At 34.4% G+C, this 17,695-nt stretch overlaps 2 protein-coding genes across 2 annotated transcripts; one reads left to right on the top strand and one right to left on the bottom strand.

The window, feature by feature from the left end:
* Nucleotides 1–415: 415 nt before the first annotated feature.
* On the top strand, nucleotides 416–10,740 carry LOC127859709 (glutamate decarboxylase 1-like). The gene is made up of 16 exons (XM_052397217.1): nucleotides 416–515; nucleotides 955–1,053; nucleotides 1,500–1,618; nucleotides 1,998–2,124; nucleotides 2,679–2,769; nucleotides 3,022–3,128; nucleotides 3,265–3,380; nucleotides 3,849–3,928; nucleotides 4,340–4,511; nucleotides 4,893–4,957; nucleotides 5,347–5,425; nucleotides 5,663–5,812; nucleotides 6,111–6,160; nucleotides 6,452–6,506; nucleotides 7,229–7,318; nucleotides 9,484–10,740. Exons 1-16 carry the CDS (start codon nucleotides 416–418, stop codon nucleotides 9,658–9,660), a joined length of 1,677 nt encoding a protein of 558 aa, XP_052253177.1. The 3' UTR covers nucleotides 9,661–10,740.
* A 91-nt stretch (nucleotides 10,741–10,831) lies between these two features.
* On the bottom strand, nucleotides 10,832–16,058 carry LOC127859336 (chitin deacetylase 7-like). The gene is made up of 9 exons (XM_052396681.1): nucleotides 15,931–16,058; nucleotides 14,837–14,978; nucleotides 14,406–14,516; nucleotides 13,908–14,052; nucleotides 13,467–13,565; nucleotides 12,972–13,118; nucleotides 12,333–12,456; nucleotides 11,452–11,578; nucleotides 10,832–11,091 (listed from the first exon to the last, which is right to left on the bottom strand). The coding sequence occupies exons 2-9, from the start codon at nucleotides 14,963–14,965 to the stop codon at nucleotides 10,990–10,992; spliced, it is 984 nt and encodes a 327-aa protein (XP_052252641.1). The 5' UTR covers nucleotides 14,966–14,978; nucleotides 15,931–16,058; the 3' UTR covers nucleotides 10,832–10,989.
* Between the last annotated feature and the right edge of the window lie 1,637 nt (nucleotides 16,059–17,695).

Below are 17,695 nucleotides of genomic sequence, written 5' to 3'. Positions count from 1 at the left end.
AAATCATCTACGAAGTCTTTAATAACTTGTAGACGTTGCGGCTTGATTAAATTCCTCGGTTATTTATTCAGGCAGGCAGCAATTAGAACGGGTCCGGTTTTAATTCCGCGCACCACTTTGCGATTGTTTGCCAAACGTTTGACAGGCCTTCCAATTAATTTCAAGTTATTCGCAATTTTAAGCAGACTCTGTAAGTGTTTGGTATTTATTTAGCATTCTTTAATTAAGACAATAAGCCAGAGAGACTTATTATTTTTACGTCATACATAATTTTGTTCGTTGTCTTAAAAGGACGATGTAGGAAATGCGGGCGGTAACATATTTCTTGAAACCTTTGCGGTGGACGCATCATATTTATTGTTCTTCATACATATTAACACATTTCAATTAGAACTTTTTGTTTTGATTTGCAACGATGGAGGCACTGTCAAACAAGGAATTCGATAATAGTGTAATTGAAGAAAAGGAGAAGATTTGTGAAGATATTTTAACTCCTCTTAAACCTGAAAAATCGAGTAATTATTACGTGTGTTCGCTTCAAATAAATGTACTGTTGATGTTGTTTTTTAATTAAGACTACTATTGTTTAAAATAATAAGGAAGTATCAATCGACACAATAATGAAGTAGGGTTTATGTTTTCGTTTTTAAGAATGTAATTACATATACAGTTTTCTTCCGCGTAATTCATAAATGAACTTATGGATGAATAAATTGATGAAGATATAAATTTTGAGTATAATTATTTAAAACTGTGACTTAATAGTATTGCATGTTATGGTATACGGTGCATCTCAATTACAACCATTTACAAACATTGAAATACCCGCGAAATATTTGAAGTAGTATGACATTTCGAAAATCTATCTGTTCAATTTTTTTTTCAAAATATCGATATGGTCGGCGTTGTATATTATTGCTCGAATAATAATAACATGTCGTTTTATCGTCATAGAGAGGCACGTGAAGTCAATTCGACAAACGGACTTTGCTCTGGACAGAAAGAAAAGCCTTTCATTTGACTGGTCCGAGTTCGAGAAGGTTTTCGCTGAAGGTAAGAACATACATTGTGAATAGAACGAAACGAAATCAATTTGATAACATGTGAATCTTTTGAAATCTTTTTTACATATAATCTTCGTTTTAAATATTAAATATATAGGTTAATTACACACAAGTTTATTCACATATAGCCCATATATTTGGAATGAACTAAATAAAGTGGTTGATTCTTTCGTTGAAAACAAGTCCATCCATTTATACAAATGATGTTAAACATTAACGAGATTTTTTTTTTCAACGCAATTGAGGTCATCCTTTTAACTGAAACTTAGCTATAGATACCGCGCGTTTGCTACATTTGTCCAAAGGACAACAATGTGAACAGCTGTTTCACTAATTATTTTCTTCCAACTCTACGTACAATCTGCCCTATACCTAATTTAATATCAAAAATGCTTTAATTATGTTATAACCGTTTGGTTCTGACTTGGTTTGAAGACCTTTCAGAGTTCAACAACAAAGCTGGGTTTGAGCGTCTCGTCTCCTTTCTGTCCGAGGTTACAAAAATCATTGCTAAGTATCTGAAGTCTGAGAGAGATGTCACCAGTAAAGTTTTGGTACGTTGAGATGAAACATGTTATTATTTCTTTTGATTTTATTTGATGAATTGTATTTGGTTATGGTTTTAATGCGAATTTGTTTACTCGTTCTCTTTACAGAACATTGATGTATAAAAATACACGTTTTGTTCATATACTAAGGTTTGAATATAAACTAACGACACACATGGATGCTTATAAAACAACATAAAGACGTATTAATGCTTATATTTTTTAATAAGCAAATAAAACTAAAAATTTAATAGCGTATATCATCATGACATCATGTTGCATATTATCATTATTGTTTATTTATTCATTTATTTATTTGTTTAAAACATTTCTTGGTGGATACTAGAAGTCGAGAAAAAAGTATAAGTTTACCATTTTTAATTAGGACTTTCACCACCCACACCAGTTACGGGAGATGATGGATCATTGCTTGTACGTAGACGACCAACCACGTGACCTCGAACAGTTGCTAAGCGATTGCAAGGAGACTCTAAAATACTGTGTCAAAACAGGTAAGACGTTGGTCACATGACCTCAAACTGTTGTTTTGGGTCTGCCAGGCGACTCTTTGAAAGTAATCAAAACATATTTGATCATTAGTCTGTCGACATGGACATGTTGCAAAGCGGTTTCTGAAGATCCGTATAAGAGGGATATTGGTTGCACGAACTGGAACTATTACTGAAGGTGTGAAAAGAGTTTCCGAAATACTGTTACAAAGGATCATGTGTGACAACAAAATTAATATTATTTATGGGAAAGGTTTCGGACAATAAAAACATTCGTCAAGGAACGCAATCGGCCCTGTATCTCGGTTGTAAAATTAATTCAAATAATGCAATAGATTCATAGACAGCGATTGTATGACCATTAATGTTAAGATCGATGCATTAAACTTTCCAAGAAGAAGAAATTTTGCACAGACTTGCCAACCGTACAAATAGACCGTTTTTGACAACAAAATGCCAAATCTCACTGATGGAGTAATATAGTCTTTAATCTATTTGATTTGTATGTATGCTAGGTTTTAATTTCTTTTGTGTTTTTTTTGCTTCTGTTCTTGCAGCGCATCCTCGATTTTTGAACCAGCTTTCCACGGGTATTGACATTATAGGACTCGCGGGTGAATGGGTAACAGCTGCTGCAAACACTAACATGTAAATATTATAATTTCCTGTTTATAAATTATGCTTAGTTATGTTTAGAATATTACTTGCGCTAAATATAGTCGGGAGTCGATTTTTAGTGATCAGGTTGTTCAACAAGGCGATGATTTCTGGATGTTGATATTTTACAACACAACACATTATTTTGTGTTCCAAGACGTTAACTATATTGGGATTTTAAATACATAAACCTTTTTTATACGTATTATCTCATTTTAAGCTGTATATTCCGTATACTTTCAGGTTTACGTACGAGATCGCACCGGTTTTCACTCTGATGGAAGAAACTGTTCTGCAGCGAATGAAGCAACTGATTGGTTGGTCAGATGGTGATGCCATATTTGCACCAGGTGAAGACTTAATTTTTGCATTGAACCTTGCGATGAAGGAATAAAAAAAAAACGGAAGTTATTGTTGAATAGACGACCAAATAATAAAAAAAAAATTATTTGGTTTCACAATGCAGTGTACCTCATTATCCTGTAGGTGGAGCAATGTCAAACCTGTACGCGGTTCTGACTGCTCGTCACTTGGTCTGCCCGGACGTGAAACACGACGGAATGTACGCCGCGAACAAACTCGCTGTCTTTACTTCAGTCCAAGTACCGTCTTTTGTATATTGCATTTAATTTTATCTACTTTAACATCTGCTTTCAAAAATATATTTTATTGTTCGCAGTGAACAAACTTATAGTCTTTACTTCAGTCCAAATACCGTATTTTGTATATTGAATTTAATTAAATCATTGATAAAAGTCCGCTTTGAAAAGTATATTTTATCAACCAGTAAGGTATATTAATATGTTAAGTCATTGGCTTGTTTTTAGTTGGTCGCGTTCGCGGCCGACTAAATTTACAGAGCATGTTTTGCAAATCAGTTTGTGCTTAGCTAGCTTAGCTACGCTAAGGACTGTTACTCACTATGCAACAGCGAACAACTTCAGTGCCTTCAGCGCTTTGATTTAGTTTTGCTACTACAAACTTGAGATCTAAATTCCACAGATGTGTGGGCATATTTTCCGTGTCAGCGTACTATCTTAGACTTGTCATAGGTTTTATGTATTATATAGAGCCACTTCTCCATCAAGAAGGCTGCTGTTCTTTTGGGCATCGGTCTCAACAATGTCTACAGCATCGACACTGATTCCAGGTACTTGCTTGATGTGCTCAATTCTAATCAGTCCGCGTTTCTTTTTCTGACATGTGGAAGCGCAAAAAAACAATGATACTTTTTATGGTTTCGAAAGGATCTGAATTAGATTGATAATATATATTTACACCTATATTGTGTTCTTAAAGCATAGTGTTAAAGCTTTCATTACTTTGAGTTAATATTGGCATCCCAATATTTAATTTAAAGTATGTTGTTAATGTGTTTAAACGTCAATACATTAACGGTCGCACTGGTATAAATTATCATTCATCTGTATCCTAAAAGGGATCGTTCCAATGAGATTTCCCAAATATGTTAATGTGACTCTACACATGAAATATGTTTTGAAATACGCCCTATACAGATACCGCTCATTGCACGAATAAAAAACCTTCTCAACAATTTAAGGGGTCGGATGGATGTTGCAAAGCTCGAAGAAGCAATCCAGAGGGCTATGGCCGCAGGTGTCAGACCCCTTCTTGTGAATGCTACTTGTGGCACCACGGTATTGGGGGCCTATGACCCGGTGAACGCTATTGCAGATGTCTGTGAGAAATACGGCGTCTGGATGCACATTGATGTAAATTCCACGGATGCTTGTTAAATTTGAAGAGCTGCAACTTTTCAATAAGTGATAGAACTTTCCAATTATTTGGTGTTATCGTTATGGCATTGGTAAATAGTAGAACATCCTAAATAAACAATAGACCTGTTGGAACATATTTATATCAATAAATAAATTAAAATAATATGTTTATAATATTACAGGGGTGTTTATGGTTGAGACAACACCTTTGTGTCGAAATGTTAGCCTGAACTGTTAAATCGGCATCATAAAAAGCATACATTCTTCCCTTAATCTTTGGCAAATAGTTTTGACTATTCTCCAATCTAGCTGTACAATGTCACGGTGAACGATTATGGAACTGCTTTGTTTTTAATGTCTTTATAATAATTACAGGGTGCGTGGGGTGGGAGCGTTTTGTTCACTGAAAAATACCGCTATCTACTTGACGGCGTTCATAGGTATTTTATTTTCATCTTTTTCGTCGTGGACCTCTTCCGCAAAGTTTATCTTCGACGATAAATACATATGCTATGCCTAAAATGTAAATATTCTTTTTTTATTGACGGATATCTGATTAAAGGATTGATAATGGTCTGATTAGGCAGAGATCCCAAAATGTGACATTCATTGACCTAAGTTCACAAGATTTCACATATAAATGATCAGAAATACGAACTTTCAAATTGTGATTTCATGGTGTATGTCGGTCAAATTTGAAACATTCGAACATGCTATGGTGTGCTTTTTTTGTTCTTATTTCCAATATTCAGACGCGTGCTTGAGCATATAAAATATATACATCAACAAATGTGCAGTAAAGTTTCATTCGATTGCAATATGTTTTCAGAGCGGATTCTATGACATGGAATCCCCATAAGATGATGGGTGTCCCTCTACAGTGCTCTGCCATATTTATCAAGAAACAGGTATTATGAATCACCAGTGGATAACCAGTTTCGTTGCCTTCTAACTAAATGGAGAAACAACCCCATAATATACGTAGAAACAATTTTCAAAAAAGCTGTATTAGTTTCAAAAATATGTCGCTTATTTACTTATGCTTATGGTGTCATCAGTGAATTTTTTTTAATTTAAAATGTTATCCGTCTAATTGAAATTTGTTTACTAATTAGTTTTTAATAATGGTTCCCATGCCCCGACAGGGAGAGCTCGAGTCCGTGAACGAACTAGGAGCGGACTATTTGTACCAGAAAGACAAGATGTACGACACCTCGTACGACACAGGAGACAAGGCGATCCAGTGCGGTCGCCATAACGACGTCTTCAAATTGTGGCTGATGTGGAGGTCGAAAGTAAACAAATTTACCAATATTCTAAGTCATGTCTTTCAACAATTGTGTCCATTTATCTTTACACACCTTATTGTTTACGATATTGTATACTTTGATTCAACGAAATAGCTGTTCAAGTAAATTGCTTATTGAGTGCTTCATTAACAAATTCATATACATTGTAATAATTATATTCATGTTGATCTTTTTATACTTTATTTTTTCAATGTTCAAAATATGTCTTGAAAATACAAACAGACACATAATTAAATGTATAATTATATAGTTTCATGAACATTGATGTATTTTCTTTTTTAAGGGAGACGGTGGATTCAGGGATCAAATTGAAAGAAATTTTGAAAAGGCCAGGTATGTAAACTTGCCTTTGTATATGTTTTAATAGATTCATGTATTTAACAATGTTTCAAAACAGAAAGCACTATGATTAAAATGAATTTACAATGAGATCAAACTTAAATCTATGTGAGGAACAATCGTTGCTTTTCTTGATGGCATGCTCGTGACTGAAACGATATTGTGCATAATAAGTTTTTTTTTCGTAATTCGAGATTTTCATTTTTGTGTTGTTTTTATATGCATGCGGTACACTATCAATGAGTGTTATGTACTGAATTATTTTGAACTATTTCTTGCTCAAAGGTACCTACTTGACAAGTTGAGACGTCGTGATGATTTTGAACTAGTGATTGATGAGGTAGGTTCTTTGCTTGGGTGGTATTCTAACTATTACAGTCAGCTTCCTCTATATGATACACCACGAAAAACTCCACTGATATATTGCACTCAGCAAGAGACAAACTCTATTACACAAGCCAAAACATGTAACTCTAACTAAAACACGTGTTGTTTGTTAACTGTGATAAAAAAAGATGATTCGTATACAGTGGTTCATAGGGAAAAAAAACTTATTTTCCCGCAAAAAATGGATTTGACAAACCTTGAACACCGTATCCCCACGTGTCGTTTTGAATTATCTTCCTCCAGTTAAATTGTTTAAGACTTTCCTAGATTCCTAAGATGGTCGGAATAATCACACAAATTGTCCGTAAAGGGGGGGGGGGCGATATCTTTTATTGCAAGAAATGTTCATGAATACTCATCTTACCACGCATTTTTAAAGTATACATATTTAAGGGTTCTATATTTTTTTCAATAATACTAATTTAATTTATAAAGGAAGTACCAAACTTGCGCGGTAAATATATACCTGAACACCATTTATACTATTCTTTTGCTGTAAATACCACCTATATACGTTTATTTTTCTTTCCACTTTGTTTAATATGAGTGAAACACAGTTTTGATGGTATTGTTTTTGTTGTAAAAAAAACGGGAGTTGTTTCATCCAGGAACACACAAATTAGACGGTTTATATTAGAAATTCCTGATACTCTGTCCATAACATTCTTTTATTAGATCGAAGGGCCGACGGTTTGCTTCTGGTATATTCCGGAAAAAATAAGAGCCATCAAAAGTAATCAGGACAGATGTTTCCATCTACACAAGGTAAATGTTTTTTCGACAAATGTATACATGAAATAATAGTCTACTAACCGAGCGAACTTAACATCAAGGCCGTATTGCACGATTGTAACAAGCTACCATAAAATAACGAGAGCGCCGATGGCGCTGAAAGCATAGTTGCAAGATACAGGGAAGTTGCTGCTGAAGTAAATGTTTAGGTCAAAATATACTAAATAGTTTCCTTATATGTTTCGATGTAAAAGCGACAACTTTGAGCGAAAATAAATACAACATTTTGCACATAGAGACCCCCATAACCATACCTTTTCTTGACGGGCATTTTTAGCTGAATCGATTTAAGCAATAAAAAAGATTTGTCATGTTCAAACCAAAAACAAATTCGACTCAAATCAAAATCGACTGTTTTTGCGCCTTTTTCGGCCGTTTTCTAGTGGATTGTAACCTTTTGCAGTGCCATTTTTTACTTTAATCTCCAACTTTATCCTATTTCAGGGATTAAGTAGTGAACACCTATGCTTACCCTATCAATATCTCCAAACGATAAAACCAGAACAAAGTGTATAACATGCCTTCGAGGAAAATATGATGCTTTGTTTAGAAAGTACAGCCCTTCATGACTCGATTATTTAGAATATTGTAGCCTTAACGATTGCTGACATCACGAGTCGCCCCCCTTGTTAACAAAATGCTCTATTTTTAGAAACGGGAATTCCAAATAGTGACGAATGTGAATGGTTACAAAATGACATAACTATGAAAATAAATACGTAGAATTACATTATTTCACGAATACCATTATGCAACCATCCGTTTTCTTTTCCGACTTGATACATTTACAGCTTTCCATTTAATATTTTACAGACACAGCACTCGTCCAGAATTCGCGCGAATCCATTAAATCCGATGCCACATTTAAACCGTTAACTCTACTCGTAACGTAAATTTCTGGCTCAAAGTAAATCATTTTAACTTCAATTAACACATCTCTATTACTTTTAAACTCTACTTCATCAAATCCATAGAAAGGCACGTCAGAATCCATGTCATAAATCAGAAAACATTCATCGTACTCCGCCATTTTTTACACATTTTCAAAGAATAAAAGTGCTTTATGCCCCACTTCCTGCTGAGAATATGTTTTAATTTCTATTTATAATTAACCGATGAAATGTTACATATACTTTAACCAGGGCCTTATTAATTCAGTTATGTAAACATTTGACCTCTCACAGAACAGTAAACGAAGGAAATAGAAATTGGGATCCCATATAAATTAGGTGTGAGGTCACTATCAACAAGAACAGAATTGTTTTACGAACGAAATTTGTTTTAGGTTATAAGAAGATTTTTTGACATAAAACGGTCTTAGAGAAATTCACTAAAAACGGTGTCAGCAATATTCTTGGAAGAAAACGTTAGAAAAACGTTTCCCCCAAAAAAATTGTAAGAATTACCATATGCTAAATTAAATAGATATTTCGTCTGATTTTTGATCAGGTAAGGCTTCATAATCGACAACCGATGTATGTGGATTTTTGAAATGTGGTATATACCATAAGCATAGGTGCAAGCACCTATGCTAAAAATGAAACTTTGGAAAACACCATTTGTTTTTATGACATAGCGCTTATGGTTAGTTAACTAGTTGAGATTAAGTAAATGCATTTAAAATAGTTTTTGAGATTTGTTGACATTGATTTTACACGTGTAAAAAGTTTTGCGTATTTGCATATAGTTTAAACGTTGTACTTCGTTATTCGATATAACTAGACGTATGTATCTTACACCGTGTCGTCAACGACGATATGCGTGCATCTTTATTCGTCCATATAAATCCCGTCATAAATAGATTAATATGATACGCAACCCGTATGCTCGACAGGTCCATACAACAATTGGCATATTACACGTAGTCAATCAACGATTTATTGGTTGGTCCAATATTAATATTTTAGATTCAAATAACAGCACGTTTCCACGTTATCAATCAGTGTCAATTTATTTCAAAATCTAGAAATTTCATTGGGAAAACATACATTCAGAGCAATCAATTTAAGTTTTGGCAATTGGTCATCCAGTTTGCCAGCTGTCTGAACGGCTAAACGCAATCAAATATGTTCGTTACATATAAATATAATATAGACATGAACAACAAACCCCTGGTTGACCGCTTGTCTTCTTGACAGCTGACTGCTACCCTGAAGGCTCTGATGATGGAGAAGGGTTCCATGATGCTGCAGTATCAGCCGCTGGGGCAGCTGCCCAACTTTTTTCGGATCGCGTTCTCCAACCCTGCCATAACCACGGCCGATCTGGATTTCGTGGTGCAGGAGCTGGTAGATCTCGCCGAGCAAATTGATTAGAGTAAACTGGTTGCCACAATTTGACGTATAACCGGAATTAAATTGTGTTACCGGTTTTATACGTATAGTTTGGTCAAGTAGCAAATTTTTTAGTACATGTTTGATTTAAGTTTCAGACTCGTTATAATTTACTTTACAGTTTGTCTAGCATTTCGATTACATTATGTATATTTATTATAAGATTGATTAGTTTTTGCAATGAGCATATTTGGATGTCGAAGCTATCGTTATACTGGTCGTATACATTTAGTTTGCAATAACATCATATGCATATAGATAGATCTAATATGTACTACATATAATTTTACAAAAGAAAGGTCATGGTTATGTTATTGATGAGTGTGTCTTACTTAGATGTTCTTATTAACAAAAAGCATTTAGGCCATATTCGAAACAGTTGGGTACAAACACGTATTAACGTTCACAGCAGAATTGTTAAATTCAGTTCAATTTACTCTAAAGACTGATTCTTGCCTGTAAAAACTTAATTTAATCTAGCTGTCAGCATCCTTCACTTGTGCTTTCATTTCAAGATTCCGTGTGTATGTATTTCTTCTGCAAAACGTTTGTTTAATTCAGAGCTGAACTGTTTTGATCGACATGCTATCGCAGATTGTGTTAAAAGGAATGCATTCAAATGCTTAGTGGAAAACCCAAAGTATCTCATGAAAGTTGTTTGCCCTCTAAACTTAACAGTTTTTTTACATATGCGTTGGTACTCATTTCCTACTAACGTGAATATAAAAAAAATCAGGATTTTAAATTTTAAATACGATTGATGTACAATTTGATCATCTTTTGTGATTGTATAGCCTAGTTCAATTTCTTTTTATGGTTAACATCAAACCAGCATTCCCATCAACATTTGTTTCTTTTTTTAAGTTCGTGTGTATGTTTTGTTCCCGTTATCCAAATTCAATATGTATTTATTCGTAAATAATAACAATGATTTGTTTGAAGACTAAAGTATTTGTTCGACAAAGATAACGTGAAATGTCATCATTATCAAAATAAACACGGTATTTTAACATTAACATGTAGAATGCTTTACATGTCATGTGTATTAAATTATGAAAATTATGTAACGCTATTATTTATGCTTTTACTTTTAATATAGACCCTTATAGTTGCATTATGGTAATAAAGTAACCACCTTTGACATGCAAGCATATGACAGTATATTCTGTTTTAATAACATGTTCACATTTTAAAACGGAAAACACGAACGAAATGTCTCTTATTTCGATTATAGTCAAGATTTATGACAATTGTCAACATTTAGCGCCTGCTGTTTGTGTCGGTCACTTCAGAAATGTAATTCTCGTTGACTTAACTACAGCCCCAGGGTTGGAAAGTCTTGACCCCTGACAAAGGAACTGGCGTTTTAATCCACTGTAGAGCCTTGGTCATTGGTAATATCCATACATCGTCCTGTAGAGAATTTCACAAATCTGTTTATAAATCGGATAAAGTACCAATAATAATTATCAATAATATTATAGAATACGACCCGGGAAGTTGAAGAAGACATATACATCACATTAAGTCTTAGGAAATAAATTAAAACGCCTGCGATTTTTGTAAATAAAATTAAAGTGGTGTTTATTTTTCTTTCACTGACGATGTCGCTTTTTTATATAAACATTGCCCACTAAACGGAATAATAAAGTTTTAACAGTAATTGAAAGACATCGCATCATGACAAACCATTACCCTTCGCTGCGAGACAACGGACTGTATAGCAAAGTAAAACACGGAAAGATTTAATTGAGATTTCACGATGAAACCTACCCCGAAAGCAGCCCTTACATACTGCAGAAACTCGATGGTTCCGTCCCTTAAATCTGTATTTGCTGCGAACGCGGGGTCAATGACCATATTAAATGGGGTCCTCTTGCCAGTGTAGTGAGCCTGGAAACTGTAAAAACCATATCTAATATAATTTTAGAAAACATTATATTGAATTTATATATTTTTAAATTGGTGATTATAATTATTAAAATATAAGCGAAGTTAGACTGCAAACTTTAAACAAAACTGCATCTTGATACATTGACGGAAATTTGTTATATAAGTTAGATATGAATTTCTTTGTAATATTGACAAATTAAGACAAATGATTTCGGTTGATCTTTATGATTTATGCATACGTTACGTGTGTGTTCTTTGTCGTTTTACAAAAGTCAGTCGCGTATTAGATAAACTGTATCTTAAAAAAACATGCGAACACGTAACCTTGTTTTTATATGTTGCCTTAGTGCAAGTTCTTGTACGAGTATTAATTTTTCACTTGAGACGTTAATTATAGTTCACTTAGTGGTAAAATGATTGCGTGTTGTGTTGATAAAGTGGTATGAAAATGAGTGGTGATTAACGCCCTATTCAGCGATACAAAATGAAGACATACATTTGTGCAAGGTAGCAATGTACAGTTTATAATTGAAACACACTGATTAATTATTTACCTTCTTAAATGCAAATGTATTGATAAGACATTGCCATTTGAACAAGTTTTTATTAAAATTGATCTGTTCATACTTGAGTTGACCGACATTGCATGTTTGAACTTCGTTTAATAGAGTTTACATAAAAAATTGTACAATCAACATTGGGTAAACAAAATGTAGATACATTCTCGTATACTGGTTAATTGGGTATTATAATGTACGTACGCTGTAAAGAAAAGGTCAAACGCATCCCTTTTTGTGGTTATGTTACGGCAACCAGAAGGCACGGCGCACGGAAATTTGTCCCCGTTGATATCGTGTAGGTCGGCCATGATCATTTGCCATACACCTGAAAGCGAAATTTAGAGACACTTCTAATGTTAAGTATGAGTTTTAAAAGACATACATTATTAACAATTAATCTATCGTTTGTTTGTATTATTTTTTATTTGAGCGCTTAACAGTTCTGAAGTCTTTATGTCTATACAGGCGTTGCTATATGCAATGCTAACATGGGCAATTGACGCGTTAAAAATGGCAACTAATTAAATACTTTGAGTAAACAACTTTCCACACGTAGAAAGGCGGAGCAAACTCTGTTTTAAAACGGGCTAATGGACCTATCCTGGAAAAAAGCTTGATTGGGCAATTAATTAAAACACTAGTCCGTAAGTACAAACAACGCTGGCACATTGTTTTTACCAATGGTTGTTTCATTTAAAATAAAACAAACACACGGTGATATGCTATTTTAAAATTAAGTAAGTTGTGTACATCTAGATTGATCGGGAGAAGTTTTAAAATCATTATTTCTAGATAAGTAAATTAACATTATTTTTATACTTATATAAACTTGATAGTCACCTGGGAAGGGAATATCTGGGGGATTTCCAATATCGCATTTGACCCCTGGTACGAAGTCGTATGTGTACGGCCAAATCATAGTGGGGGCGTCCGAATAGCCGGCGCTCACACAGGAAGAATCGTACGTGAGACCGTTACTGCCCATACCTGTGGGGTGAAATTGCCACATATAATGACATATGGTAACAGCCTCTCAAGAATCATAAATAAGATGTAAGTTTGATAACTTGTAAGTAATGTGTTGATGAATTCTATAATACGTTTATAGACTATCTAACATGGTGTCTGCATTTTTTTGAAGTCATAGCGTTGGGGCATTCCACATTATATGATTAAAACAACAGAATACAAGTTTAGGTTCGATGAATGGTTACGACTTGTGATTGCATGCCATGCGTAGAAAAGCCGGGTTAGACAGCCATACATGAATTGGAAAAAAAGAGCAGCAAGAGAAACCATCAAAACGCGTTTATAAAAGGACCAGTACTTTCTTACCAATGAACTGATCCGTTCCTCCTACGATAAGCTGGGGTACTCTTACTCCCTGAATGTCACCAGATTTCAACCCAACCTGTACCAGTGCAGATTGCACCTCTGTAATGCATGTCCAGATATATAGAAGGTAAATTTGGTATCTTCTATTTGGTTTAGGATATCTGTTTCCGTTAAACGTGCAAAAACCGGCGATGTCAAAAATAATAAAAAGTTTCTCCAAAAGCCTAATATGGAACAATTAATATAACTATTTCATAAATAGCCTCGAAATACTCGATACATAATATATTTTCATAAAAACTTGTCCCATATGCATTTGTGTGTACACCTTTCTTTGTACAATTATTACAATATCAAATCAACTGACACTTTTAAATGTTGAAATACCCCTTGTAATCTCAAATTTAAGTATACATGGTATTTCTCGTCGAAGACGCTTACTTTTGAACTCGTTGATCCATGCGGTCGAGCTCGCAGGCGTCGTTCCCTTAATAGAGGAGATGCCAAACTCGTTGCCTTGGTCGTAGAGCGTCTTCACAGTAGCGTAGTCGGTGCCTTCGTCCGTGATAAAGAAAGTGCCTTTTACCTATCAAAACGAATTATACTATGTTCGAATACTTAGATACTCATTATACAGGCAATATTTCAACACATTTTACCCTTAATAAAAAGATAAAATCTTTACACAGGCAATATTCCAACACGCTTTACGCTTATTAAAAAAGTATGATCTTTATACAACAACATGAACAACGTGTTGTTGTCGTATGTTTGTTGTTGTTGTTGTTATAAACTGTATACAGAAAATATTCCATATTTCAACATATTTATCCTTAAATAAAAAGAGATAATCTTTATACCAGCAATATTCCAAGACATTTCACCCTTAATAAAAAGTATCTCTAAGTCAATGTCTCATTTAGTGCACTATGACCTCACCGGGCATCCATTGGGGTTGGTCTCCTGCAGGATCTGCTGGTAGAAAGCCACATTCACCTTGGTGATCGTACCCTCAAAGTTGACCATTATGATCTGGGGGATGCTACTAGCCTACAAAGCAATTTTATTGCAAGTAAAGTCCAGCAAAAAGTATAGGGTTGTGTTGATTGTTTGTTTTGTGTGGTATTGTATGCACAGTTCTGCATTGTTTAGGTAATTTTTCACGCATCTTAAATATAAAACTTAGCCTAACTTAGGGATGATGATCAAAGTTCTTGAGATGTCTCTGTGGCATGATTATTATATGTAATTGTTTAAAGTTGTATTCCAAACATGAATAATTTTCAACTAACTTAATAAAATATATGTGTTCGTCTAACAAGTTTTAAATTAAGACAATACATATTTTATGGTTTCATTGTAGCGCATACCTGGAGTTTACCTGGTGCGTTCACGTCATCGAAGCACCTGCAGTTTGGTAGATTACAGTTTGTGCCGTTACATTGACCCAGCACACAGGGTAAAATGCACAAAGTCACGGCAAGTAGCAATGAACGCATGGTCGATCGTTTTCTGCGAAACATAAACAATATTATTAACTAAGGATCATTAATGCTACTTTTTTTTTAAAATATTTTTCTAATTTTACGAAACATGTAGGACTGGTAAGTATCAGTAAAATACATTGTACCTATTTTATGTGTAATAAACAATTACAGTAATCGTAACAATACTTACTGAATAACGCAGTGAAAACTCCGAATAATTATACTGACTGAGGACTCCGTTTTAATATCTCTACTTTATATCCAACTATTGGTCCTGTAATCGGTAAGGCCCGAATGAAAGATAACCTCACTGTCAGATTTGTTATCAATAGATAGTGCACGTGCATACACAACTAGAGCGCCGATGGCGCTGAAAGCATAGTTGCAAGATACAGGGAAGTTGCTGCTGAAGTAAATGTTTAGGTCAAAATATACTAAATAGTTTCCTTATATGTTTCGATGTTAAAGAGACAACTTTGAGCGAAAATAAATACAACATTTTGCACATAGAGACCCCCATTACCATACCTTTTCTTGACGGGCATTCTTAGCTGAATCGATTTAAGCAATAAAAAAGATATGTCATGTTCAAACCAAAAAAGAATTCGACTCAAATTAAGGGAGGCGGAAAACTACAACGGGCGAGGCATGGTCAGGGGTGATAACCCCAAAAAAGGGTTAGGGTAAGGGTTAGGGTTAGGGGTCGGGTTAGGGTTAGGGTTGGGTTTAGGCTAACCCAAACCCTAACCCGACCCCTAACACTAACCCTAACCCTCTAACCCCCCCCCCCCCCTTGCGCAATACCATACCATGCCTCGCCCGTTGTTGTTTTCCGCCTCCCAAATCAAAATCAACTGTTTTTGCGCCTTTTTTTCGGCCGTTTTCTAGTGGATTGTAACCTTTTGCAGTGCCATTTTTTACGTTAATCTCCAACTTTATCCTATTTCAGGGATTTAGTAGTGAACACTTATGCTTACCCTATCAATATCTCCAAAGGATAAAACCAGAACAACAGTCTAAAGTGTATAACATGCCTTCGAGGAAAATATGATGATTTGTTTAGAGAGTACAGCCCTTCACATTGTGTCACACCGGTCTTACTGACCTGTGTGAATGCGCGCTAAGCATTGTGGGAAACGGACTTTTTTCCATCATGGCGTTGGTAAACAAAATAAACACGGAAGTGAAAAATGGTAATTAATTATTATCAAAAACAGGCCCCATCAAACCGGGCCAGCTGTAATATATACAAGGATGCAGTTTGTGCTTCAAAAGGAGCCACTTTTCATGTCAGTCTATTGTTTGTAAGAATCACCTAACACGTAACTTAGACTAACTAAACACGTTGCAAGACTGTATCTTCGAAATAGTAAATAAATCAAAATCATAAATAAATATTTATAATTAAATACCTGCTGAAATTTGAGAACGTAAACGATTTAAAGTAAACGCTGTGAACATTACAAGGAATCTTACATGTAGGCCTCATGTGTGAGAGGATTAATCAGGGAAAAAATAAATGGAGTTCAAAGGATCTAACATTTTGAGGAGGATGTCATGGTATCTTGGACATTTGGCACTTTCATATATTTATTTAGTAGATACTGAAAATGCTGAATGTGCTAATTGCAACATCAAAGACGAGCAGGTGAGATTTTTACAGCTTTATTTTTCTTGACATAAAGTTGTATGTTTTCCATTTAATTTATATGGCGCTCTAGTCTTATTTATAAGACGCGCAAAGAATTTAGAGATACTTTTTATATGGGCTAAATTCTTTGCTCCAAATATTACCCATATAAAAAATAGCTTAATATTTAAGAGCGTCAAAAATTTGGACTAATGGCGCTCAATTTTAGCTCGGCTGTTTTCGGGGAAAACCCTAGGTATTGTCATAGCTCGTCGTCAGATGTCCGCGTCGTGCTAAAACCTTTACATCGGCTCTAAAATCAAAGTGCTTCCACCTATAACATTGAAACCTCACATGTATATGCACCATGATGATTTCTACACACCACACCCATTTTGGGGTCACTCGGTCAAAGGTCACCAACCTCTAAAAAATTCTTTTAATAAATTTCATTTATTCAAAACTGCACCGCAGCCTAGCTTGGCACCCATAATGTGGTGCTCTTGTTTATATATAATTTTAAAAATGTATTAATAACCAGAATAGTTTATACATGTATAAATAAAAAGATACAGCCATGAACAGTGTGTTTTAATTTTTAATAAATATGCTTTGATTGCGTATATGCAAAACAATGAAGTCCATATATTGTTAACTGATTTTTAAAATGTTGAATGTCACACATTACGTACCAGTCCGTTTATATACCGACACTTTATGTACCATTATCTGACACTTTATGTACCATATTTATAATATAAAGAGATAACTAATTTAATATGAATGTGTGTTATTGATGAAATGTATTTTGTGTGATAGTATTTATGATTTTAGACTTATATATTGGCCATAGATTTTATATTTTGTCAGATTGTCTAAGTGTCACTGAGTGTCTTAGTTTAATTTATTAGCCCAAGTACATGTAGTACTTAATAAATGATTTATTAGTCTTACCTGAAATTGAAGTAAATTATAAAAATTCATTTGTCTCTTATCTTATCCTGACTAAGGATTATAAAGTCTAAAATGTTTGTATTATATTGTATAATTGAAATGTGATACTTTGAAGAGAAGAGAGAATGACCTTAATGTTCAAACTGTAAAAAAATAAA

This window comes from Dreissena polymorpha, chromosome 15, assembly GCF_020536995.1.
Source record: "Dreissena polymorpha isolate Duluth1 chromosome 15, UMN_Dpol_1.0, whole genome shotgun sequence".
In the NCBI taxonomy this organism is placed as follows: Eukaryota; Metazoa; Mollusca; class Bivalvia; order Myida; family Dreissenidae; genus Dreissena; species Dreissena polymorpha.
The sequence above is the reverse complement of the archived record's forward strand: the minus strand, read 5'-3'. Positions and strand labels throughout refer to the sequence as shown.